Source organism: Cordyceps fumosorosea (assembly GCF_001636725.1).
Source record: "Cordyceps fumosorosea ARSEF 2679 chromosome Unknown scaffold_14, whole genome shotgun sequence".
Lineage (NCBI taxonomy): Eukaryota > Fungi > Ascomycota > Sordariomycetes > Hypocreales > Cordycipitaceae > Cordyceps > Cordyceps fumosorosea.
This window is the reverse complement of record NW_017387314.1, coordinates 89,119-104,505: the sequence shown is the minus strand read 5'-3', so window position 1 is coordinate 104,505 and position 15,387 is coordinate 89,119. Positions and strand designations below refer to the sequence as shown.

The 15,387-nt window shown below is 56.8% G+C and overlaps 6 protein-coding genes across 6 annotated transcripts; 4 read left to right on the top strand and 2 right to left on the bottom strand.

Moving 5' to 3' along the window:
• Positions 1–266: 266 nt before the first annotated feature.
• On the top strand, positions 267–1,762 carry ISF_05689 (HAD-superfamily hydrolase, subfamily IIA, CECR5; the record flags this gene model as incomplete). Its single annotated transcript, XM_018849294.1, has 3 exons — positions 267–526; positions 588–887; positions 958–1,762. 3 exons carry the CDS (start codon positions 267–269, stop codon positions 1,760–1,762), a joined length of 1,365 nt encoding a protein of 454 aa, XP_018703321.1.
• Positions 1,763–3,544: 1,782 nt separating this feature from the next.
• On the top strand, positions 3,545–6,006 carry ISF_05688 (choline kinase; the record flags this gene model as incomplete). Its single annotated transcript, XM_018849293.1, has 3 exons — positions 3,545–3,650; positions 3,719–5,166; positions 5,233–6,006. 3 exons carry the CDS (start codon positions 3,545–3,547, stop codon positions 6,004–6,006), a joined length of 2,328 nt encoding a protein of 775 aa, XP_018703320.1.
• Positions 6,007–6,363: 357 nt separating this feature from the next.
• Positions 6,364–8,417, bottom strand: ISF_05687 (ankyrin repeat and BTB/POZ domain-containing protein 1; the record flags this gene model as incomplete). Its single annotated transcript, XM_018849292.1, has 3 exons — positions 6,364–8,036; positions 8,092–8,140; positions 8,196–8,417. The coding sequence occupies 3 exons, from the start codon at positions 8,415–8,417 to the stop codon at positions 6,364–6,366; spliced, it is 1,944 nt and encodes a 647-aa protein (XP_018703319.1).
• A 659-nt stretch (positions 8,418–9,076) lies between these two features.
• ISF_05686 (G2-specific protein kinase nimA) lies at positions 9,077–11,389 on the top strand (the record flags this gene model as incomplete). Its single annotated transcript, XM_018849291.1, has 3 exons — positions 9,077–9,116; positions 9,201–9,665; positions 9,717–11,389. 3 exons carry the CDS (start codon positions 9,077–9,079, stop codon positions 11,387–11,389), a joined length of 2,178 nt encoding a protein of 725 aa, XP_018703318.1.
• Positions 11,390–12,871: 1,482 nt separating this feature from the next.
• On the top strand, positions 12,872–13,812 carry ISF_05685 (dihydroflavonol-4-reductase; the record flags this gene model as incomplete). The annotated part of the gene is made up of 2 exons (XM_018849290.1): positions 12,872–13,109; positions 13,157–13,812. 2 exons carry the CDS (start codon positions 12,872–12,874, stop codon positions 13,810–13,812), a joined length of 894 nt encoding a protein of 297 aa, XP_018703317.1.
• Positions 13,813–14,216: 404 nt separating this feature from the next.
• Positions 14,217–15,358, bottom strand: ISF_05684 (NAD(P)-binding domain protein; the record flags this gene model as incomplete). The annotated part of the gene is made up of 3 exons (XM_018849289.1): positions 14,217–14,797; positions 14,855–15,272; positions 15,338–15,358. 3 exons carry the CDS (start codon positions 15,356–15,358, stop codon positions 14,217–14,219), a joined length of 1,020 nt encoding a protein of 339 aa, XP_018703316.1.
• Positions 15,359–15,387: the final 29 nt, after the last annotated feature.

Below are 15,387 nucleotides of genomic sequence, written 5' to 3'. Positions count from 1 at the left end.
GAGCGTGATAGGGGTTGTGAAAATACTGTCTATGCATGTCCAAAAAAGCCAATCGCATTGTTTCATCCCTGTATCGCGGCACGAGCCCCGGCCGTAGTTCCCGGTTGGTGGAGTCGGAGGCCACCTCACCTGGACAGCGCCCTCTCAAGCTACCAATCTGGTCTCACCAATTCCCAACTCACAACCCTTAAGCGCACATTTTGACATTGGCGAGACAGAGGAAGGGTTCTGGAACAACTAGAAGCCCAAGGGAAGGTTTGGCAAAGATGGTTCACGGCAGGGTGCTTGGGACGCGTCTAGGGCCGCGCTGCCAGTCACTGCTCAAGGCCGGCGTCCTCCGATGCAGCGCCCCCGCGGAAGCCGCCAACGTCGTTCCAAAGACGGTACACTATCGGGCCTTTAGCATCACGCCGCAAACTTTCCGTGAGAGGAAGCCCTTGGGCAAAGATGAGTCTATCGCGGCGGTTACGAATGGGGCCGAGCCAGCGATTAACCCTGCCTTTGCGGATATTGCGTTTGCATTCGAGTACGTATACCTGCCAAGCTCTACTACATGCTTGGCACCATGACTGACAGTGCACCGATAGTATTGATGGTGTCCTGTACAAGGGACAAGAAGGCATCCCTGGTGCGAGAGAGATGCTGCAGAAAATCAGACAGCAAGGGCTACGCTACGTGTTCTTGACGAACGGCGGTGGCGCCCATGAGAATGCCAAGGCGGCTTCATTAGCGAAGCGGCTAGGCATTGAGAACCCTGAATACGTGCTTAAGGATAGAGTCATCCTGTCGCATACGCCAATGCGAGGCTGGGATGACGACATTAAGAAGAACGGAACTGTGCTGATCACGGCATCACAACCCGAAACGGCAAGGCAGCTTGCCAGACAGTAAGTACTCGCAAGCACTAGTCTACACCTCTACGCAACAATGACAACGCGCTGACTTGTGTGTGTTTAGATACGGGTTTCAGCGAGCGGTGACGCCAGCGGACCTGATCGCGGCAAACCCGCACATCTACCCTTTCGCTCACCTCCGCGACAGCCTCCACAAGGAGACGTCACCGCTACCCGACGGCAAGAGCGCCGCCGCCATCACGGACCCGTACAGTCGGTCCATCCCGCCCGACGCGCTCAAGGTCGACCAGATCCTGGTGTGGAACGACCCACGCGACTGGGCGCTCGACATCCAGGTGATCCACGACCTGCTCGTCTCGCACCGGGGCTACCTGGGCACGCTGTCCTCGCACAACGGCGACGCGTCGCTCGCGGACGCCGGGTGGCAGCAGGACGGGCAGCCGGCGCTGTGGATCTCCAACCTGGACCTGGTGTGGCGGACGGAGCACCCGGTGAACCGCTTCGGCACCGGCGCGTTCCTGGAGGCGCTCAAGGGCGTGTGGGCGGGCGTGACGGGCGGCGCCGCGCCGCTAAGGTACCGCGCGCTGGGCAAGCCGTCGCGGCACACGTACGAGTATGCGCACGAGCGGCTGCTGCGCGGCGACGGCGGGAGGAAGCCGCTACGGCGGGTGTACATGGTCGGGGACAACCCGGAGAGCGACATCCGCGGGGCCAACGAGTTCGCGCCGAGGGACGGCGCAAGCTGGGAGTCGATACTGGTGCGCACCGGGGTTTTCCAGCCGACTGAGACGGAGCCGGAGCCGCGGTACAAGCCCACGGTGGTTGTCGACGACGTGGTGGACGCGGTGGTGTGGGCGCTGCGGAACGAAGGCGCGGACGTCTCGAGGGAGTGGCTGCTTTCTGCTTAGGTGAAGGGGAGGGGGTCACGTCGTTCTCTAGAATATATATGCATGGTAAGGGGGTTAAAATCATGTATGCATGTGAGGTGTACTCATCTTGGGCAGAGTTTGGAAGGAGTGTGAGTCATTGTGGTTGCGGGCGTAGGGTTTATAGCTCACATTGTGCCGCATCCCACCAAGCGAAAAGCAATAAGCAACATAGCTCAGTGGAAGAGCGACGGGCTCATAACCCGTAGGTCCCTGGATCGAGACCAGGTGTTGCTATTCATCGTTTACTTTTTTTTCGTCCCTTTTCCCGAGGTTCATAATTTTCTTTTTACTGAGAAACGTAAATTCAATCACTGTGGCTTAGCCACACAAGATCTGCGGTGGAATTGCGACCTGTGTGTACTTGTTGATAGTCATGATTTGTGCGTGTGCATATGTATATTCGTATGTGGTGAGCTTCGGATATCCCGTTGCAGAAAGTGAAATCCATGTTGAAAGATTCTACTCTCCCACAAAAAATGCCGACATTGCTGTAAAGAAAACCTGTGTACCTATTCTATCAAGATTATTGAAACCCCCATGGTAGTTTTTTCAACCCTGGACTATCGGGATAGACGACATTAGGGTAACCAAGCACGGACTGTCGGTGGCTTGATGCAGACTAGCTGCCTCTGTGGTGGCACGCGAGACAGCTGCTGAGGATGACATGGGAAAAAGACCCTTGACAAAAAAGACGTTGTGGGAAAGTTTTGAGGACAGAAGGGAGGATGTTGGCTGTAGACACAGGTGCTGAGGCAAGAAAAGGGAAATATGAGGCGCAGCGTACTACATCCTCAACGCCGTGGCGGCCAAACACCAGACGAGACCAGGCTGAGACGACGGCTTCTAGAGGTTTATTAGTGGCCAGTCACACGTTGTTACTGGACTTCTGGTTGTTTACCACCGGGTTACAGCGCTGTGGCGGCTGTGGATGGCCCGTGATCCGGGCAAAAGGTGGCGCTTGTTGGTGGCTGCCCTTGTCAGCACATAGCACAACCTGGATGACCTGGTGACTAGGTCCTTATCAAGGGAGACTATTTCGATGCAATATGCATGCGAGTTGAGAGAAGAGGCATTGGAGAAATCACGGCAAACATTGACGGGCTGGGCAGGTAGATGAGGCAATGAGTTCAAGGTAGAGGCGTGGCTGTTGAGGCGATGTCATGTCATGGACGAGAGCTGCACACTCACCGTCTGTACCTTGGTAGAGCCGACAGGAGGCGCAAAGCAAGCCCTGAATTATTGGATCCTTGACTAGTAAATCCTCCGCCCTCGTGCTGACTGACGTAGTTTGACTTTTCTACCAAATCAGCTGCCAACGTTTGTTCTAGTCGTGGGGCAACCTGCTCGTCCAATTCTGTCCTCCAACTGTCGTGAGCTAGCGAACCACCATGCAATCTCCCCCACCAAGCCTAGACCCGTCCCGCGACAAGCCCACGACAAGCCCACGACAGCCCACGACAGCCCACGCCGTACCCTGGCCAGCCCCCCGAACTGATACTTGACCAACGCCCGCTCGCCCACACATTCGGGTTCCTGTCGCGTGACGTCCTCTTCAGTCAAACTTGCTTCTTGCCTCGCCAAGCTTGTGCGAGCAAAACATGCTGACCTGCTTGTCTAGAGCCAGCCCTCTTTCCTATCTTACTTACTGAGCTGTGCAGTAGCTGTAGCTGCTGCCCACCACCCATACCTCTTTTCTGTGCCGCCTTGGCGCCGTCACTGCTTGGCTCGTGACGCCCTTGCTTGTTTCTCCCAACCCCAACCATGTCGTCCGAGCAGTTTCCCGCCTACGGTCCCGCGCCCCTCCGTTCTGCTCTCAAGGCCGACGATGAAGGCGATAGGACGCCTCCCGTCAGCGGCTCCTTGAAAGGTGTGTGTTTGTGCTGGCGCCTCTACAAAGCGTGTTGGCCTTGCTGACCACCAGCTCCCCTCCAACAGCTGTCCAGATCGCCGAACCTGTCGAGGAATACTTTGTCGACGACGCTGAATCCGGCCAGGCCTCCAAGCTCTTCCGCGTAGGCAGCTCCAGCAAGCGCATGAGCGGCAAGCCCGTCTCCTCCTCACGCTCCTCCATCAGCGAGCAATCGCCAGCCTTGCGACCCCAGGACGACCCCTCCCTAGCAACGTCGCGCGCCGCCCGCCAGGACAACAACCGCCAATACTATAGCGAGAAGCTGCTTGCGCAGGTAAGCGATTGGCTCGACCACGAGCGCCGCAAGGCCTCGCGTCGCAAGAAGCGCACCCACCTGCACCACCACCACGCGCCGCGCCGCTCCTCCACCTCCCCGCCCGAAGACGCCGCCAGCCGCAAGGGTCGCGACGACGATACCGGTGCTGCTCCAGCCAACCGCGAGCGGTCCGACTCGGTCGACTCCCAGAGCAGCGATGTCTCACTCGACCGCCTCCAGCGTATCGTCGAGGATTCCATGTCCTCCATGGGCCTCACGGCCGTCCCGCACTTTAGCCCCCGACCTCCCCGGCACAACAAACTCAAGCGCCGCGGCTCGTTGCGCGCCGCCTCCTCGGATACCGAGTACACCGAGGGTGACGTCGTCGTCCCCAGCTGCGATGCCTGGCTTGACAACTCTAAGACGCTCGTCTATTCTGGCACCGCCCTGAGCAATGAGGAACCCGAGGCCGCGGCCACCCGCGTCGCCAAGGAGAAGGAGGTCTGGCTGGTGTTTAAGAATGAAATCATTCGCATCGCACATACCCTGAGACTGAAAGGCTGGCGCCGCGTGCCCCTCGGCGACGGCCACCGGATCTGGGTCGAGCGGCTTAGCGGCGCCCTCACCAACGCCGTCTACGTCGTGACGCCTCCCGCCGACATCCCCGAGATTGAGGGCAAGAAGATGCCGCCCAAGATCCTCCTCCGAATCTATGGCCCGCAGGTCGAGCACCTGATTGACCGCGACAATGAGCTCAAGGTCCTCCAACGACTAGCCCGCAAGAAGATTGGCCCCCGACTGCTCGGCACCTTCAAGAACGGCCGCTTCGAGCAGTTCTTCAACGCCATCACGCTGCGACCCAGCGACCTGCGCGAGCCCGACACCATGAAGCAGATTGCCAAGCGAATGCGCGAGCTGCACGACGGCATCGACCTACTGCCGTCGGAGCGTGATGCCGGTCCTGGCATCTGGAAGAACTGGGACCAGTGGCTTGATAATGTCGGCCGCATCGTGCAGTTCCTCGATAAGGACCTACATAACGTTCCAGAGGGTCCGCGTGCCTCCTCGGTGGTGCATGCCTGGAAGGCCAACGGCCATGTCTGTGGAGCGCCGTGGCCGCAGTTCCTGGCCGCTGTGGTCAAGTTTAGAGCTTACCTCGACAGCTTCTACAAGAGCCCGAAAGCGATTCGCGAAAGCCTAGTCTTTGCCCATGCCGACGTGAGTTCCAAACCACCCGCACCACCCTTCTCCCCTACGCATCCAACTTGACTAACAACGTCTCAGACGCAATATGGCAACATCCTGCGCATCCGCCCCGACGACGAAAAGTCGCCCCTCCTCCAGGCCGCTAACAAGCACAAACAGCTCATCGTCATCGACTTTGAGTACGCCGCCGCCAACACACCCGGCCTCGAGTTTGCCAACCACTTCACCGAATGGACCTACAACTACCACGACCCCGTCACCTCCTACGCTTGCAACGTGGAGCGCTACCCGACGCCCGAGGAGCAGCACCGCTTTATCAAGGCCTACGTCGACCACCGCCCGCAGTTTCCCGCCCTCGGCACCCCGCGCATCCTGCCCCAGGACGTCACGGCGGCCAACACGGCGGCCAACGCCGGGACCGGTGAGGCTGTCGGCACGCCCGCGCTGCTGCCCACGGCGTCGAGCAGCTCCATCGTCGAGTTCATGCTCGACGCGCGCGCCCCCGCTGGCGGCTGGACCGCCGCCGAGCGTGCCCGCGAGGAGCAGAGCGACGCCCAGGTCCGCGAGCTCATGGAGTCGACGCGCCTCTGGCGCACCGCCAACAGCGCCATGTGGGCCGCTTGGGGCGTCGTCCAGGCCAAGATTCCCGGCCTCGACGAGGCCAACCGCCCCGTCTCGCCCGAGGTCGCCGAGAGGGCCGAGGCGGAGATGGGCGTCGACGAGTTCGACTACCTGAGCTACACGCAGAGTCGCGCCTTCTTCTTCTGGGGCGACTGCGTCCAGCACGGCATCGTGACCGTCGACGAGCTGCCGGAGATGCTGCGCCGAAACCTCAAGACGGTGGACTACTGAGCGGAGAGAGGGCTGAGCGAAAAGAACCCATTTGTAGTAATAACACAGCGCAAGACATATATAAAATGCTTATACCATCCTCTTTTCCAAAAACTCTAATGCCACGGGGCACCCCCCTTTGACTCCGTTTGGTTCGAGATGCGACGACGGGGTTTCGTGCCAAGGGAATGAGACACGATAAATATATATAGGCAAGTATATTTATGACCGCGTTGAACGCCGGCATATTTTCAATGTCCACCATGCCCAATCTAACCTTCAGGTCCCATCTCTAGTTAAAATGCAGTATGAATAACGATGAATGCGTAGTAATGTAGTATGTAGCCTCTAGTATATTCGTTTTCTTCTATTCGTCGTTTAGGCATCCAGCTCCAGACGTTCCAACATGCTGTCAATCTTGCCCAGCAGGACCTGGTAGTTGATGGCGTCTGACGCAAACTCGTCCTCGGTGGCCTCGCCCTCTAGTGTGTGCACGCCATTCGTCGCCGCCGCCGCGTCGTCGCCCGCCGGCGGGCCGTCTACGTCGTCAAGGACGGCTGCTGCGGCAGCGGTGGCAGCTGCAACCTCACCGACCTCCTCCTCCTCTTCCAGGATGTCGAGGTTGGCGTCCTCGAAGCGCAGGCGGAAGCGCTCCGAAAGGTAGTAGCGGATGTCGTCGAGCAGCTCGATCGTGTCCGTCTCCTCGCGCGCGCGGATGCGGTGGGCGCTCTCGCGGATGAGCTCCTGGAACTCGGGGTCGTCGATGTAGTCCTCGAGACGGTGGGCGAGGTAGCGCGCGGCGAACTCCTCGAGGCGCTGCACGCGCAGGTCCCACGCGGCGTGGATGACGTCGTAGATGTTGATGGGCTCGTCGACGTCATCGGGCGACGATCCGTTGCTGCGCGGTTGATCCTTGGCTGCTGGCGTCTTCTCGTCGCTGCCCGCGCTGCCGTGGGTGCGGTCGACGAGTGCGTTGCTGCGGCCGCTGCCGAGGGTGCTGATGGCCACGGCCGCCTTGGCCTTGAGGGCGTCGAGGAAGAGCATGTCGGCGGCGTACAGCAGCTCGAGCGCGTGCTCGAGCGGGCAGGCGACTGTCTCCGTGTACAGGAAGGCGAGCACGAGCTCGAGCACCGCGGGGCTGCAGTCGATCGTCACGACGCGCAGCCTGTCGCCGCGCCGCGCCTCGACAAAGTCGCCCGAGAACATGCGCTGGAAGTAGTCGCTGCGGATTAGCATGGCCTTATGCACGGGATACAGCACAGACTTGCGGCTCCGACGCTCCGGCGCCGCGGCGAGGTCGGGGCCAATGGGGATGCTGGGCGTGCCTGGGGCGTGAGGTGATGTGGCCGAAGTTGGTGAGCCGGCGTCGTTTTCGTTATCCTCGTGCTCGGGCTGGTCAGCACGGAGTAAGATGTCGGCGAAGATGGAGTTTCCGTGCTTCCAGGTGATCTCGTCGACTCGGTCAGTGTCGACGACCATCTTGTGGCCGATGATGCTGGCCTGGAAGAAGTCGCTGACCTGTTTCAAGGCCCGCCCGACTTCGTCCTGGTAGCGCTGCCGCGCAAGGCGGCGGTCATTTCCCTCGAGGATAGCCTCCCACAGGTGGTCAATTTCCAGTTGCTTGCTAATCTTGTCGACGCCCGTGAGGATGGCCTCGTCCGACACATTGTTCCTGGAAGACGAAAGATCCTTGGGCACGTCGCCCAGGTAAATGTACTGAAGGACAACTTGAAATGACTCGTCCGGGATCGCGGTCGCGAGTTTCCAAGTCTCCGTTTCCGGCTGGGCCTCCAACTTTTTGCGAAAATACGGTGATCGGGCAGAAAGGAGAAACTTGTGCAACTCAAAAGAACGATTGTCAGAGGTGAGCGTAATATCGGATGTGTTTGGTGTTTCCAGATCCATAAGGGCCGTGATGTGCGACGACCAGTAGACGAAAGGATCAGACGATTTGGAAAAGTCATATCGAAGCAGAAGGTTCCGTATCCGGTCATTCAAGGCATTGTATATACATCTTTCTCCTTGGAATGTGTTTCTTTCTGCGAGGGCTCCTACTCAAAGGTAAGCCAGTGAGACTTGCAAGTAGGCAGGCAAATGAAGACATACCAGCTTCTAGTAGCAATTGGACTAGTTCATAATGGCCGCAGAGACTGGCCTATTTCAAAATTAGTTTGTCAGTCTTGTAGGTGCTGGGATAGGTAGGAACTCACAATAATTAAGGGCGTATAATCAAACTTATCTTTGCCGTTGATATTGACACCCATGTTGATAAGCTCTTGGCATTTCCGGAGGTCGCCATGACGGCAGGCGATGAGAAATTCATTGAACTCATTGCTCTGATCAAGAGGATTATCGTCTCTCAATATGCCGTCCTTGATCAATCGATGCTCCTCGTGAAGCTTGCCCTCCAGGCCATACTTTGTCATTACCATTTTGAACGTCGGAGTTTTGTCCGCTAGAGCCCGCCGACCCAGGAAATGCCGCCTAGACGTATCCACCCATTCAATTACGCGGGACTGACGGCGCAGGAGTAAAAAATACCCAAAAAGTCGCAAATAGGAAAGGAGAGTATAAAGTTAAAAAGAATAGCCGTTGAGGCAATGCAATGGAGGTGTCTATGATGTTTACTAATGGAAAGCTTTCTCCTGCTGGTGTGAGGTAAGTTATCGCCTACGCCACTGGCGCACGAGCCATGTAGCGTGGCAGCCACAGTCGCACTATCGATAAGCACCCGCCTTACCTAATGAGGCACTACACTGTGGCTAGGTCGCACTGCAACGGCGGTTGCTATGGCACCGTGAAGGACTGTTTACTATGGCCGTCACCCTGGTCTCTGTCTCTAACCAGTGGGTCGAGCCGGGATGCTACAGGACCTGGTGCACGAGAGCCTCGACTTTGCTACTCTTATGGCACAAGGCACCTATTTTCAGACCTTATTTTCCTTCCTTCACAACCCTCTTCACAGATACTAACCGCAACAGCAACACCTCCGCTCCTTCTCAACTAGCATCTACTGGCCACGAGGGCATTGACAAGGGGACGTCTTACATGGGCCTTTCGATTTAGTCGGCACAGCCGTGAATTATTCGCCATGTCATCTGAGGACAAGTACGAGACTCTGGAGAAGATTGGTACGTTTGCGATTCGTTGCCCGAAGCACTCAGGCTCTTGCTTATGCCACTACGCCCTCAACTGACTTACACCCTGCCTCGTAGGCCATGGCTCATTTGGCGTGATCCGCAAGGTTCGTCGTAAGACGGACGGCTTCATCATGTGCCGCAAAGAAATCTCGTACCTTCGAATGTCCCAAAAAGAGCGAGAACAGCTGCATGCCGAATTCCAAATCCTCTCCCACCTCCGACACGACAACATCGTCGCTTACTACCACCGAGAGCATCTCAAGGCCAGCCAGGATCTGCACCTTTACATGGAGTACTGTGGCAACGGGGACCTCGGTCGGGTCATCAAGGACCTGCAACTAAGAGGGCAGCGAGCCCAGGAGAGCTTCGTATGGAGCATCTTTAGCCAGCTGGTTCTTGCATTGTACCGCTGTCACTATGGCATCGACCCCCCGGAAGTCGGCACGAATATTCTCGGTCTCACTCAGGGCGTAGCGTCCGCGCCAAAGACTCCTGCTGGAGCAATGACAATCCTTCACCGGGATCTCAAGCCCGAAAACGGTAAGATTGGGAGGTATTACGAGGAAGACTGCAGCTAACGGCGAAAATTAGTCTTCCTAGGCGAAGACAACTCAGTCAAGCTTGGCGACTTTGGTCTGTCAAAGATGATCAAGTCTCAAGATTTCGCATCCACCTATGTTGGAACCCCATTTTACATGTCTCCCGAAATCTGCGCGGCCGAGAAATACACACTCAAATCGGATATCTGGGCGCTAGGCTGCATAATCTTCGAACTCTGTGCCAAGGAGCCCCCCTTCAACGCAAAGACACACTATCAGTTGGTCCAGAAGATCAAGGAAGGCAAAGTGGCACCTTTACCTGACATATACTCCCCGGAGCTGAACCAGGTTATCCGAGACTGCCTCAAGGTGAACCCTGACCGGCGACCGGACACAGTTCAACTATTGAACCTGCCTGTAGTACGACTGATGAGAAAGGAAAAAGAGGTAGTCGACTTGAACAAGTCTTTCAAATCCAGAGAGGAGATACTTCGCCAGAAAGAACGGGAGTTGAACGATCGACTGGTTGCCTTTGAAAGAGAAAAGCAGAAGATCCGAGAGGACGCGGACGCTTCGCTTCGCCTCGAGTGGGAGGTCAAGGCACGACTGGAGATTGACCGCCTTGTCAATGCCGAGCTGGAGAATCTGCAAAAGAAGTTTGAAGGCGAGGTCAAGGCCCGGGTCGACGCCGAACTGGCGAAGAAGGCCGTGACCTTTGCTGAGAAGGAGGAAGAGAAGCACATTGACGACTATGCCTCGTCTGTCAACAAATCAGACTACCCCCATTCATCGATTGGACCGAGCGGAGACGAGTATCCTTCAACGACGGACATTAGCGAATACTCGATGGATAGCCCCGACACATCCAAGGAAGCGAAGAAGCCGGCCCGAACGCCGTTTGCCCGGGCCCAGACCATGTTTGCTGGGCCGCCGGGTACACCGATGGATATTGAGATGGCATCGCCAAGCCCGATTGCCATTGCCTCATTATCACTGTCGCCTCGTCGCAACGGTGCCACCAAGCCCCCGGTCGCCAAGCCAGGCAACATCTTTGCCGCAGCGGCTGCAGCCACTGCTGCCGGAAGTGTAGATGCACGATGGGAACTTCACCGCGAACCTATCCTGGTCGACTCGGATGACGAGGACATCTGCCCCTCGCCCACGAGGCACATCAAGTCGTCCAAGAACCCGTTCAAGACACGGCCTATTCTCTCTTCCCAAAAGTCGTGCCCCGTCCAACGCGCGAAACCAGCAGGCTCTAACATTAAGGCTGCAGCCTCCCAGCCAGATCTTATTCCCCGTTCGCCTAGCCGAAGTCCAACAAAGATCCCCGTCGCCAACTCGAGCGACGCACCGGCAGCCGGACCGGCATCATCGGCGCGCGAAGCACTCTCACGTGCCCGGTCGGTGAAGAAGGACGCCTCTGCCGTGACCTCCAGCAACAGCAGCAGCGGAGGCGAGTCGCTGGGAAAGATGGCGGCCAAGAACAACCTGCGCGGCCGGAGCCTCGTCGAGCTGCAGCAGGCGCGGGCCGGCGGTCGGCCGCTCAGCGCGGCGGGAAGCGCGCCTGGTTCCGAGAACGTGAGCCCCAAGAGGGCTGCTGCTTTCCGTGAACGCATGGCCGCCGAGCGTCGCGAGTACGAGGATGTCGTCGCCGTCTGGGATCCGGAAAGGGACGACATGCCCAGTCCGTTCCTCAACCGTCGACGAAATATCAAGGTCTAGGCTTGGGTCAAGGCTTGAGACAACTTTTCTTTGTCTCTTTTATACGAATGAAACGAATTGAATGAGGGGGGCACAGCTGACCCCGGTGTTATAAATCCATCTCTCGGCAGAGGGGCAAAGTCCGTTCAGACCTGATCAACAAGAGCACGACAAGAGTCCCCCTTGGGGGGTTGCTGTTCTGTTTTTCAAACAACACTCATTTCCATCTTCTTAATCATGTCATTATAAGCAAAAACCCCACACATTTAACGAGAGGGATCGATTGAGCTGGTTTCGAAGTGGAAGAGTCAGAGTGCAGCACGGGGAGTTTAAGACAGGCAGGGTCCAACATGGACGACACTCTCTCACAATTTTTCCCTCTTCTCTTTTCTTTCCTTCTTTTTCCTATTCTGTTTTTGCTTTGGGCGCTTCATCTCAACTATTACGATACATTTTTCTCATATCTTGTCTTGAGAATTTTCACTCGAAAGGCGTGGCAAGTTTCGTCGCGAAGAAGCGAATTGAAGGCGTTTTGTTGGCATTGGAAAGAGAGCATATTATCCATCTCTGCCGAGGGCGCACGTCTTTTTGTAATGCAAGACTCCCCTCGGCTTACTATTACTTTTTAGTCATTTTACTATTTTTGGTTAATTACGAATCTGACCACAAGTTGTGAATATGCCTAGCCCTGTTTGTGCCGTGGTAACTTGCTGCGAAATCAAGAGACTGGTGAGGGAATATCCCAGTAAATAGCTTCTCACATCCCAACCAGTTTCGGTAGGTAGGGCAATCGAGGAAGCAACAGGCTGAAACATGTACGTAAAGCAAAGGACTCTGTCCTGGAATGTCAAACTTGTTATGCATACGTAAACTTGAGGTAAAAGCTGAAAGCTGAATCCGAGATGGTGGTGGTATCGGGCTTGGATTTTGACTCAGTGTCGAATGCAATTGAAATCAATGATAGCTATACAATTCTAATTGGTACTGATTGTAGCTGCCCCTTCTTGGACGCGCCGCGGTAGACAAACCTGCCGAGGTCCGCCAAAAGTCCGCCGCCAACCACCCCGGAGTCGGCTAGTTATTTCCTATTGTTAGTCCAATCGACGACATTCGGGAGTCTTGCCATCTCTCCGGTGTTCTAATAACCGAAATCATACCATCCACCACGGCTTGTAAAAGTGCAAAGTCCGAACGGGTTTGGGGTATCGCGAGCAGGTAACCTCAGAGCTGGCTCACCTTGACTCTCTATCATGTCTCGGGATAAAATGTAGTTTTCTTCTGCGGACTTTGTCTAAGCCAGCGCCATTCCTGCGGCATCAAAGTGTAACAATAAGTGCTTGGTAGTTGCCGCTACTCCCTCGTCAAAAGACAAAAATTCACTCACGTTGAGCTTCTCTTCCTCGAAAAACGTAAGACGTCGATCTGCCTTGTCTTCGCAGCTCCGTCGTGAACCGAAAGGAAGCCCGACAGCAGCCAATATTCGACATTCACTCAACTCAAGTCATGGCCGATGGTAAATTGGCCCTCGTGACGGGCGGCTCTGGCTTCATCGCCCTGCACGTCATCCACAAGCTCCTGGAGAAGGGCTACCGAGTGCGCACCACCGTGCGCTCGCTGAAGCGCAGCGATGAGGTGCGCTCCGCGATCCGGCGCGCCGGCGTCGCCGAGTCCACCGTCGCCGGCATCGAGTTCGTCGAGGTCGACCTCCTCGGTGAGGCCGGCTGGGACGCGGCCTGCACCGGTGTCGACTACGTGCTGCACGTCGCCTCGCCGTTCCCCGCGGCCGAGCCCCCGTCACCTACGGCCACGCCCCGCGCGACGCCGCCTTTACGGAAGCCGACTGGACCGAGCTGCAACACCCGCACTCGTCTGTCGGTGCCTACGCCAAGAGCAAGACGATCGCGGAGCGCGCGGCCTGGGACTGGGCCGCCGACGAGGGCGCGGGCATGGAGCTGACGACGGTGAACCCGGCGCTGGTGTGCGGGCCGGCGCTGGGCGTCGGCAACAACACGAGCTTGGAGATTCCGCGGCGGCTGCTGTCCGGCGCGATGCCGGCGATCCCGGATATGAGCTTTGGCATAGTCGACGTGCGCGACGTGGCGGACCTGCACGTGCTGGCGCTCGAGGCGCCGGGGGCGGCGGGCCAGCGCTACATTGCCGTGTCGGATGAGCCGTATGTGACGATTAAGCAAATGGCGGCGGACCTGAAGAGCCGGCTGCCGGCGGCGGACACGCGCCGCGTGCCGAGCCTGCCCGCACCAAAGTTCCTGCTGCGCGTGGCCGCATTGTTCGACAAGGGTATCGCCGTCGTGCTCCCGGAGATTGGCCAGGTGCGCCCGGTATCGAACAAGAAGGCGCGCGACGAGCTGGGATGGCGTCCGCGCAGCGCGGCTGATGCGCTGGTCGCCAGCGCCGAGAGCCTCAAGGCCAACGGCGAGCTCTAGGGTGGTTTGTCGGATTGACTGTGCGGCTGGACGCGGCTCTGGCATCGGGAGAAGGCGTTGGTGGGATCGAAAGTTGTGCTGGGGGCTGTCCTGTGCCGATTTTTTTGTTGGGTTGCTAGAATAATAATAAGCTGGCGAAGGAAGATTGGCTGATTTGTCAGATGGTTTGCAGATCGATTTACAGTGTTTTACACTTGCAGAATCTTGAGAATATTACGGGTTAATGGAAAGATAATGTGAAAGTACATTGAGCATCTTGCTACCAACTGGTCAAAGTACTGAATCGTTCCAAGAATGGCATTTGCATTAATGTATCATGAACAGCGTTGGAATATTGATCTATAATAATTCTACCTACTCAAGAGTATCCGCAACAGCCTTGACTCACCACCAAAATGTATGCTTTACTGCTTTGCCTTGACCAGCTCCAGGTAGTGATCGACGACAGACACGACCTGCTCCTCGTAGTCTTTGAACTGGATGCCGAATGTCTTCGTCGCCTTGGAGCTGTCAATGTGCGAAGGGCCCGACTCTGGTCTGGGAATCGACTCAAACTTGAACAAACCAGCGGCGTACGCGTCCGGGTATCTACGTTTGACAATTTCGAAGGAGTCAGACCAGTCGATGGACACAGGGTTGCTGGCGAGAAAGGTGTCGTGCTTTGAAATTGCGGGATCGAGAGCCAGAACATGCAACCTGGCAACGTCGTCGATGTGCACAGAGCCGCCGGACAGCTTCCCCTCTCGCGCGTGGCCGAGGAGAGAGCCCATGACGTTGCCGTTGGTACCCTTGGCAATCTGAGAGACGTCGGTCACGGTATCGTCACGGCCAATGACAAAGCTGGGAAGGATCCTGACTACGGTAAACGCCGGATTGTGCTTGGAGATGAAGTCATCCGTGGCTTGGAACGACAGCGCCTTGGAAGCACCATAGGCCGCAAACACGTTGGGAAAGGGCCTCTTGGTTTCAGTGGTCCTGGTCTCCTCTAGATTCCACATCACATTAGTATCATACATGACATATTCTAGCAGCGCGGACGTACCATTGATGGTGGCCCCGGATGAGATGTGCGGCGTTGATGTGATGGCTGCCACAGACGCCGTGATGACGATCTTTTTGATGCCGCCGGCCTTGTGCGCAGACTGCAAGATGCCAACAGTGCCTTGGATTGCGGGCTGAATCAAATCGGTCTCAAAGTCGGCAGTTTGGGCGCTGGGGATGGGAGATGCGACGTGGATGATGTGAGTGACGCCCTTGACGGCCTCATCGTAGGCGCCCGGAACTGTGATGTCGGGAACGATGACGCTTTCGATCTGCGAAATGTAAGGTGCGATTGGCTTGTAGGTCAGAAGCTTGTCGTAGCTCGACTGCCAGCGCACGGCAACGCGGACGTGGAAGGTGCCTTGCTCTAGCAGCCGGATCAAGGTTCTGAAGCCGATCATGCCGGTGGCGCCGGTGAACTAGTTTCAATCAGAACATGTCAGTCCATATTTCCCAAATGTGCTCGGCAGGAGGTGGCACGAACAAGAAGAGTGTCTTTTGCCATGTTGAATACTGAGAGTGTAGCAAATGTAG